Raw genomic sequence first — 10,528 nt, 5'->3', positions numbered from 1 at the left:
GTGCCTTGCACATAGTAAGTGCTATATAAGCATTTTTATACTTACATGCACACGGCCTTAAGATTTATATCAGTAATATAAGTTTTCTAAAACCTTTCTGTGTGTTATCTTGCATTTCTGCCCATGTTAACATTCATTCATTTCCCGTGTTTCTGCTCACTTCTACAGATTTATATGATCTCCCTGTAGTTTTAGTTGTCTCCTGTGGCCTGGCTCTCAATCTATAAACTTGGACATTTCCTTGTGTACTCCGTCCTACAGTCATTTAGAAACTGTTAAATAATAATCTTGCCAGGCTGCAGTTTCCCAATCTATACAGTGAGTGGGTTGGACTAGATAATCTTGATGGGCCTTTCTAGCTCTGATGATCTCCCAGGAGGAGGAACAGACCCCACCCCCAAACCCGCCCTCTTGGTTATGCCCTCTGGCTGCCAAGGGGAAAGGTGACAGAGTCAGCTGGGCTCAGCTTCAAGGGGACCAGGTAGGAGACATGACAAGTTTCTTGGGTGAGGGTGGCGATGGGGTTCCTGGGCTGGACCAGGCTGGGGAAGGCATCAAAAGTAACTGCAGTGCGGAGACACTGGGACCAGGGTGAGGGGAAAGGTAAAGTCACCGCGAGGAGAAATGTTGTAATGGGCTAGGACACAATTTGGATCCGGGCATCTTCGCCCATTGGATAGTCCTGATAGGCCTCCACCCTTTCGGCTAGCCAAGACCTGAAGGACAGAGTCTGCTGTGGGATGAGAACAACCCAAACTCACTGCCTGCCCTGCTGGGCCCCAGCACCACCTGCTGCCCGTCACTTCCCAGGCCGGACCAAGGGGGCTCGGGAAGGGGCCGGCCTGCCCTGGGTTGCACGGGACTCCTGGGTTGCACTGGGTTGCACTCTCAGCGACTCCTCATGCCTCCGTCATGGCCCTCCCCCATTCTCTGCTCTTTGGCCTCAGGTCAGGTCTGGGAGGCCTGGAAAATCCAGCCACTCTCACTTCTCCCCTTTCCACCTCTAGGGGGACGATGGCCGGTGCAGAGTCCTCTCCGTTCACAACCCTAAGCCCCAGCCCAGATCCTGGCGACAGTGAGGTGGAGCTGGACTGCAGTTTTAATGAGGAGTTCAAGTTCATCCTGCTGCCTGCGAGCTACACAGTTGTCTTTCTGGTGGGCCTAGGCCTCAACACCCCGACCCTCTGGCTCTTCCTCTTTCGCCTCCGACCCTGGGATGCAACGGCCACCTACATGTTCCACTTGGCCTTGTCAGATACTTTGTATGTGCTGTCACTACCCACCCTCATCTACTATTATGCGGCCCGCAACCACTGGCCCTTTGGTACTGGGCTCTGCAAGTTCATCCGCTTTCTCTTCTACTGGAACCTCTACTGCAGTGTCCTCTTCCTCACCTGCATCAGTGTGCACCGCTACCTGGGCATTTGCCACCCACTGAGGGCACTACGTTGGGGCCACCCTCGCTTTGCAGGCCTTGTCTGCCTGGCAGTTTGGCTGGTCGTTGCTGGCTGCCTCGTGCCCAATCTGTTCTTTGTCACAACCAGCACCAAGAAGGACACCATCCTGTGCCATGACACCACTCGGCCCGAAGAGTTTGACCACTACGTGCACTTCAGCTCGGCCATCATGGGGCTTCTCTTTGGCGTGCCCTGCCTGGTCACTCTTGTCTGCTATGGGCTCATGGCCCGCCGCCTGTATCGGCCCTTGCCAGGGGCCGCCCAGTCGTCTTCTCGTCTGCGCTCTCTCCGCACCATCGCTGTGGTGCTGGCAGTCTTTGCTGTCTGCTTCGTGCCTTTCCACGTCACCCGCACCATTTATTACATGTCAAGGCTGTTGGAAGCTGACTGCCGGGTGCTGAACATTGTCAATGTGGTCTACAAAGTGACTCGGCCTCTGGCCAGTGCCAACAGCTGCCTGGATCCAGTGCTCTACCTGCTCACTGGGGACAAGTATCGACGTCAGCTCCGGCAGCTGTGCAGGTGTGGGGGGCCTCAGCCCCCCATGACTGCCTCCTCCCTGGCACTGGGGTCCCTGCCTGAGGAAAGCAGCTGCAGGTGGACATCCACCCACCAGGACAGTGGCTTCCCTGCCCCTGGGGCAGATAGATTGTAACCCTGGGAGTCAGGAGGTCAGAGGAAAAAGGGTGAGTGTAAGGCAGAGGTGAGGGTACTTAATAGTTACATCCAATATGGCTGCTTCTTCGCCTTTCCCAGACTCTGGAGAGAGGCCCACACCCCAAGGACTAAGAGGAACCAGGGAAATCATGTGTGATCCCATCTCTCATAAACCCTTCAGTTGTCCTCTCCTTTTTAGCCAAAGGCAGTAACAGCCACTCTTAATTCTCTTTGCTTCTGTCTCCTTCCTGGGGCCATCAGTCCTGTCTCTCGATCCTACAAGCTTTCCTAAAATTCTCATGAAGTCCTCTTTCCCCCTCCTTTTCCCCACACACATTTGTATAGCATGTGTTCCTTCACCCAGACCCAAGCATTAGAACTGAAGAGGTGGAGAACCTGGGGTAATCTCAGGATTGGTCTGATTTATTTGATGGTGATAGCCAGAATCAGGAAGTGGGGGCACTGGCATATCACAGATGCCAAGGATGTGACATATGTAGTGCCCACACCCACTTCTTGGTTTCCTCTCAGACAGGATAGTCTTGCCTATCGAAGTGCTGAAATAGGGCTCAATCCCAGACAGCCTGAATGCCAGGGTTCCCCCATGCAGCCGGAGGCATGGCACTGTTGGACTGGTGTATAGCCCTGAGGTACAGAGGGAGCCTGTGTCTTACCATGGGGCGGATACCCTGCCTCAAGGGGCAGGGCCCAAGCTGATATTGGCCTTTGGAACAGGACCTCCTTTATGATGTTTGCTGAGAGCATATTTGACAGCTCTGTACGGAATGAAAAGAACAGCGGATGGCTTAGAAAGAAAGAGAGGAGCTCTCATGTTTGTGGCTGTAAGTTCTAGCACCAAGGGGTCGAGCAGGTTTGTAGAGTTTAGGGTGGTGACAGGGACTGACGCCCAGAGCTGGCTCTTCACTGGTCTCTCCCCTTTCTCTAGCTCCTGCCCTAGGTGAATAATAAATCTGTCACCAACTCTTTCAGAGCAGGCTTTAGGACTTCAACACCAGGGCAGACAGAGCATGGGGACAAGGACAGCTCCCCTCAGAGTCTCACATCCAGTCACTCCTTCCCAGCACCATCTTAGTACTTACGGGCTTACAGGTGTCGGGAGTAGGTATGGAACTTGGGCAGCTAACCCTCAAGCCTTCGGAAGTAAGAGTGTCTGGGCAGGCGTTCATCAGAAGGGTGGGCTAACACTGTTAGGCAACCCCCTCTGAAATTGCCTTCTAGTGCACTGGTCTCCCGAGTCTCCAGCCTTCCTTTTCTTTTGCCCCACTCCTGCTGACCTGTCTCGGATTTCTTACCTGTCTACTGGCATCTGAGGGGTCTCTCTGGAGAGTAAGGCTGGGGTTAGTCTTCAGAAAAAAAATGACGCTGATGCTCCTGAATCTCCTTTTGCATCCTTCCATGTGCTCCCTCTCCCTGCTTGCTACCCAGGACTGCTTCCGTTAGTAGTAAATGTACTGACCTTTTCCTTATTAGTTTCCCAGTGTCATGGCCACTGCCTAGACTGTTACATATCCTATTTTTCATCTGTACTTTCTCCCTTTAATTTCTATGACCGCAGCTTCCTTGCCCACCACCTACCTCTCCTATCCACCTGCCCCACCAAGTGAAGCTGCTTCCTCCATCACAACTGACCCAGCCTTCTCTATTTCTCCAGTCCAGTTAACCCATATCAAGACTCATTTAACCCATCATCAAGACTCACTGCCCAGACTTTGTGGTCTGCTACTTTAGGGCTATCTTCCAGCCCACTATAACCTTGGTTAAACACCTTGACTCTCGCCTTCAGCCAATTTTCTCCTCTCTCTTAGACTGAAGGAGATTGCAGATGAAGCCAGAGCGCAAGGCTGGTTTGACCCACTGAAACTTCATGTCTTGGAACTTCATCTAAGCCCCCATTTTTATTACCTTGCTGAGTTCTTAGTGAACATTCCAGAGCTAGTGTTTTCTGTCTTTTCCACCTTCTCAAAACTCCAACTTCATCCTACCCTACGACCTTCTAAGAGTTACCTTGCCTCCTGTAAAACCGAGAAGATCTAATACCCCAACTTCTTTCTGCTTCATTCATGATAACTTTACTTTTACATCCATGTTGTCTTTCTTCCCTGTAGCCCCAAAATAAAAGGTGGCCCTCTTACTTGTTCCTTTGTTTATCCCTTTTCATCATTTTCTTTTTTCTTTTTTTTTAAGATTTTTATTTTATTTATTTGACACACAGAGAGAGACAGCCAGCGAGAAAGGGAACACAAGCAGGGGGAATGGGAGAGGAAGAAGCAGGCTCCCAGTAGAGCAGGGAGCCCAATGCAGGGCTCAATCCCAGGACCCTGGGATCACGCCCCGAGCCGAAGGCAGACGCTTAACGACTGAACCACCCAGGCGCTCCCCTTTTTATCATTTTCATAACTGATTTCACACCATCTTTAGAAAACACACACAACAGAACCCAACCAAACAAAAATAAAGCATTATCACTGATACCATGACCCTGCTATCTCTTGTAGCTAACATTCTATTCATCTTAGTCATTTCACTGTCAAATTTCTAGAAGTACCATAACCCCATAACCTCATTTCTTCACTATAAAGTCACCTCTTAACTCTCTAAATCGGGTTTTCTTCTGTACCTGGAAGAACACAAATTACTTCAAAAACAAGATCTTTAATGATATTTCCTCTATATTCATCCTCTTTGACTATCTCTAGTTCATGTTACCCTGTTGCATATCCTGTTTAAAAAAATTTTTTTATGAAAACAACATTTAAAAATTCCTCTATGACATTAAAGGAAATTTTGAAAGAAAATGTTCATCTACACTTCCAAACCCCAATTGTTTTAATTTATCTATGTCCCATGCTTTTTCAGATTGCATAATACTTATATTTTATAGAAGTACAATCACAGTGTACATATATTTCAGAAGTTTGCTTTAAGAAACTTTTATTGTAGATACTATCCTTGCTTTCATATTTATCATTTCAATAGCCACATAACATTATATCCATTAGTAGATTATATTTTATTTGACTATTTCCCTATGATTGGACATTTAGTCAACTCCCAATTTTTCTGTGCTTTGAACATCTTAATGCATATGGCTTTTTTCTTCTTTATGATTCTGTTCCTAGGACAGGAATGGGATTACCAGATCAATGGGTATAAACATTTTTTATGGATCTTGATTTCCAAAAAGACTACAAATTTTCAATACCACAATGGCACACAAGTGTTCCAACTCCTTTGCAGCTGTAGCATTGGACTTTATAAGAAATCTTTTTGGATTGCCTAAAACACTAATTTGTGGGGCACCTGGGTGGCTCAGTTGGTTAAGCGTCTGCCTTCACCTCAGGTCATGATCCCAGGGTCCTGGGATCGAGCCCCACATTGGGCTCTCTGCTCAGCGGGGAGCCTGCTTCTCCCTCTCCTTCTGCCTGCCACTCCCTCTGCTTGTGCTCATGCTCTCTCTCTCTCTCTCTGTCAAATAAATAAATAAAATCTTAAAAAAAACCCAAAACAAAAAACCACATTAATTTGTTAACTTCACTTTTTTGATTACTCATGGCATAGAACACTTTTCCATATGTTTACTATTTGTATTTCCTCTTGTATAAACTGTTCATATCCTTCACCAATTGGCATGAGTAGTCTTATATATATTGGTGATCTTCTATATCTAAATGTATTTATTTAACATACATGTTAACCCTTTGTCATATTTGATATACATATTTCTTCCATTTATTATAATTTTTGCTTTTAATTTTAGTTCCTTATTTTATCCTCTTGCTTTAAATTTCTCTCCTCCTGCTTTTACTTATCTTATTACTTCCTTCTCCCCTTTTACTACCTAAGTAAACAGAGTTCCAAGATCGTCATAGGCATAGCATTTGGAGATTATTTAATCCACTCCCCGCCCCCCCCCCGACCCTTGATTTTCTCCTGGAAAGAACATATGTGCACACGAATACAATTCACTTGACTTAGAGTCCTTGAGAGTACCTCAAAAATCTTCCAGGGCCTGGGTACCCTCTCACTTTACAGAACAGGAAAACAGCCCAGAGATATGACTTGCCCATTACTTAGTAAGTTAGTGGCAGAGCAAGAACTAGGCTTAGCTCCCAGGTTCCCTGACTCCCAGATATCCTTCCATTACATCACACCAGCTCAGTTCTAACCTGTCCTTTCTTCCAAGTTCCACTTAAGTATCTTCAATTGCCCACTGGACAGTTTCACTTGGATCTTCCATTGTTCCAACCCAAGATGTCAAAACTCCCTAAACCAGTTTCCCTACCTGTCTTGATCATTTCTTTTCACGCCATCTTCTTTCCTCAAGTCACCTAGGCTCAAAAACATTTGGATAACTTCAATGCTTCTCTCTATTTCACGAGATTCTGACCTTTCTTTAGTTGTCATGTCAATTATAATTGGATTTCCTTTATGACCCCAATGCTACCATTCTAATACTGACTATTATCACCTTATCCCTAACTGACTGTTACAGCCTCCTAACTAGTCTTTCTTACATCCAGTCTCTCCTCACAAAAATACATCTTATATAATGCATACTGCCAGGTTAATCAGCCTTAACACTGCTCTCACAGTTTCACTCTCTTACTTAAAACTCTCTCATGGTTCCCCATTGTCTACAAGACAAGTTGAAATCCTTTGGTCAGAAATTAAAGGAGAGGGGCGCCTGGGTAGCGCAGTTGTTAAAGCGTCTGCCTTCGGCTCAGGGTGTGATCCCGGCGTTCCGGGATCGAGTCCCACATCGGGCTCCTCTGCTGGGAGCCTGCTTCTTCCTCTCTCACTCCCCTGCTGTGTTCCCTCTCTCGCTGGCTGTCTCTCTGTCACATAAATAAATAAAATCTTTAAAAAAAAAAAAGAAAGAAATTAAAGGAGAATTTTCAGCCTTATTTACCATTCCTCCCCAGTACAAATCTTTCTTCTCCAGCTAATTTGAGCTCCTCGTTCTTTCTCCAAATAAGACTTGCACTTTCTCAGCTCTGCACCTTTATTCTTCTTTTCCCCCACACCAAAATGCCCTGTCTTTCTTCTCCCACTGTCCTTTTCCTACTTAGTTTCCAAGACCAGGCTTAAGCCTCACTTCCTCTTTGAGGCCTTGTATGGTGATTTTTACCCACAGTGACCTTCCTGGTCACTCCTACAGTAATTATTGTCTATATCAGTCACTCAGCACTTTTATTGTCTTTGAAATTATACTATTATTGCTATTTAACTCTTTATGTATGTTTGCTTTGAGTTCCCTACTGTAAACCTCTTGAGCTACTGTGATAGAGAGGAAAGAGCATAGGACTGAAAATCAGAAGAGCCAAGTTTGAGCCCTGGTTATGAAAGTGGGGCTTAAGTGTGTCACTGGGGTGAGTCATTCAGACTCTTTGAGCCACAATTTCGTCACCCATAAAATGAGGATTATAACCTCAGCTTTAAGTACTTCAGACTGTGGTAAGGCTCTGCAAATCTAAAGAGCTAACCAAATATAAATGGTTGTTATTATATCACCCCATTTGTTTAATAAATGGTGCTTAATGAACATTTGCTGTATGATTACATGTCAGTAATTCAGTTTAATGTTTCTGTTCCTGGGCATATTTCCATGTTAAGAGGCCACAGGAACCCCAAGAAACCTAAAAATCTAAGGTCACTTTAGAAACAGTGGAGATAGGGAGGGCATTGGAAAGATATTGTGAAGGAAAGTAGGCCTGTCCAGCGTCTCTTGCATCCCACTACACTGGCTACTCACTAGTTGGCCAACCTGCAAGGTAAATCTGGATGTGGAGAGGAGGAGAAGATGAAACATCTGAACTTTCACTTTCCTCACATTTTCTACTACTTCATCCCATAATTCCCAATCGGATAGGCCAGATGCTTCACCCACGATGCACCTAGGACTCTATTCTCCTTCATTGGTGTGATGAAAGCCAGCATATTGGTGAAGAAGGCGATAAGAAGTGTAGAGAGAACAAGCAATTTTAGTCAGATAACCAGACTTGGCTTTGAATCTTCAATCTGCTACTCATTAGTTGCATGATCTCGGACAAGTTATTTAATCTCCCTGAGCTTCAGTTTCCTCATTGGCAAATTGGGGATAGTAATACTCATTTAGCAGGGTTGTTGTGAAGTGTCAATGGAGTAATGGATGAAGAAATACTATTTACAGTTACTGTGGGTGGGAACCCCTTTTTAATAGCTCTCAACTTTAGTGTAGTTGGATGAGGAACCAGAATTCTAGATTTGGATTTGGTGCTGTTTAGAAGTAATAGTTAAGATCATGACAAACACTGAACCCTTGAGCGTGAGAAGCAGAAGGCTAAAAACTGCTTATTGAGAGATGACCACAGTGATGAACTGGGAGGAAACAGATTGAAACTTTGGCATTGCATCAGGGGAGAAGAGAGTGTCGAAGAGAAGGACTTATAAAAGTTTTTATTTTTAACCTTTGAATGAAAGGAAAAAAAAGAAAAATTAAGGAAGTAAGCAACAGAGAATGTGTAGGAGAATTCAGGGAAGATGAAACTCTCAGACGATGATAAAAAAAATACTTGATTCCTTGCCAACCTGCATACAAAAGATATTAGCCAATGACATTAACTAAAGAGGCCAATCTCAAATAGCTTTTGTAATCAAGGTCTGTTTACATGTATTTATATTCCTCCTTCCCTTTTAGTTCCTACATGACTTTGCCTCTTTCTAAAGATTTCAGAATAGCCCACTGAATGAGTTACTTGCCGTAACCTACAGACCTTATATTTCTAGTATGAGCTGAGATGTGGTTTGTCACCAAAAGGGAGTACAAAAATACTTGAGTACACCCAAAGAGTGAGTCTGTCTATGAGGGCACTTTGGTGTATGTTTGATTGCCAGAGTTTATGTATTTAGGTCACTAAGTGGGAAGGAGACAAATTATTTTCCCTTGAGTCAAAGGGTAAATTAGTAAAATGTGAGAACTCTTCGAGACAAATAAGAAGAAAAATCTTTTTTTGCGGGGGGGGGGGGGGGGTTGGCTGGCTATTACTGTACATTTTGTACCACAGTTTGAGGCCCTAATCATGCTGTTGGAACTACTGATGGGAAAAAAACCCAGATGTCTTTGGAAAACGAAAGAGATAAATCAACTAACTAATGCTCTCTCACAGCATTGTAATGCTGGCACCTGCTCAATTTGTTTACTTCTTACTGATATTTAACTTATTGCTCATTGTAAGCCTCATCCCCTTTACTACACCAATAACTCTTTATCTCCACTGTGAATAAAACATTTCTTTTTACACACTCTGATCTTGTTGGATTTCTTTAAGAGCATAGCCATTGCTCTGGTTCTTTGAAAATGTAAGCTAGTTTGATTTTTATGAGTTTCTGTCTTTATTCATTTCTCTACTACAGTTTCCCAAAGCACATATTCTGGGACAGTAATACATGTTACTAAGTTTTTAAGGGGTTGGATTAGAATGGAGTGTCCAACATAGTGACAGGCAGACCCTGAACTCACTTCCTCCCGTGGAAATTTACACTTACACATAGAACAATTCCTCCTGAAGAATAACTGGGCACTGATTGAACAGCTTCAGCACAACAAAGGATAGAGGGACCACATAGATAGAGAATGGCAGGAGAGATTGGGATACAGAAACAATGGGAACCTCTCTCCCAATGCTGCAAACTGCAGTGGGGAAAGATAGCACTGAGGAACCTGCACAGAGATTAGCCCGCCCTCAGGCACAGAAAAAAAGCCATGGTTTAAAGGGCAACTAGACTATAAGAGAACTAATGCTAGAACATCCCCTGAACAGCAGGGGAACTGCTGGAACACTCTCCAGGATTGAAGATGCTGGTGAGCACAGTTGTTTACATCCCCCCCCACCTTGATGCTGCAAATTGGAATGGGGTCTGGGCACTTTAGCCAGGTTGCCGCTTCAATGAGCCCAAGGACCCCAGCCCACACCAGCTCCAGTCATTCCCCAAAGGTGGCCTCCCCTACTCTTGACTGCCTGAGCTCCAGTTTTCCTACCAAGGTAGTCCCAGTGTGGTGTACACCAGGACACCCCTGGAATGTGTCCACCAAAGCTCCAGCCATCTTACCTAGGTGGCATGGGTACAAAGCTCCCCAGGACGCTCCAGCCTTTTGCCCACTTCAGCTGCAGCCAATTTGCCAAGGCAGCCCCTGCATGGAGCATCCCAGAAACCCCCTCCCAATTGTGTCCACTTCATCTCCAGCTGTCCCACTAGGACAGCCCCAGTGCAGAGTGCCCCAAAACTCCCAGCCTGTGCCTGCTAACCTGGGGAAGAAAATAGACATCCAGGTCCAGGAATCAAAGAGAATCCCAAACAAAATGAATGGAATCAGGTATACACCAAGGCATATAATAATTAAAATGTCAAAGATT

At 45.2% G+C, this 10,528-nt stretch overlaps 1 protein-coding gene across 1 annotated transcript; it reads left to right on the top strand.

The window, feature by feature from the left end:
• Positions 1 to 1,014: 1,014 nt before the first annotated feature.
• On the top strand, positions 1,015 to 2,112 carry P2RY4 (pyrimidinergic receptor P2Y4). The gene has a single exon (XM_026485812.2). It carries the CDS (start codon positions 1,015 to 1,017, stop codon positions 2,110 to 2,112), a length of 1,098 nt encoding a protein of 365 aa, XP_026341597.1.
• Positions 2,113 to 10,528: the final 8,416 nt, after the last annotated feature.

Source organism: Ursus arctos, chromosome X (assembly GCF_023065955.2).
Source record: "Ursus arctos isolate Adak ecotype North America chromosome X, UrsArc2.0, whole genome shotgun sequence".
Lineage (NCBI taxonomy): Eukaryota > Metazoa > Chordata > Mammalia > Carnivora > Ursidae > Ursus > Ursus arctos.
Note: the sequence above shows the minus strand (reverse complement) of the source record. Positions and strands in the feature narration are given on the sequence as shown.

Coding starts and splice junctions, on each gene's coding strand:
- P2RY4 (XM_026485812.2), top strand. CDS start 1,015: ATGGCCGGTGCAGAGTCCTCTCCGTTCACAACCCTAAGCCCCAGCCCA.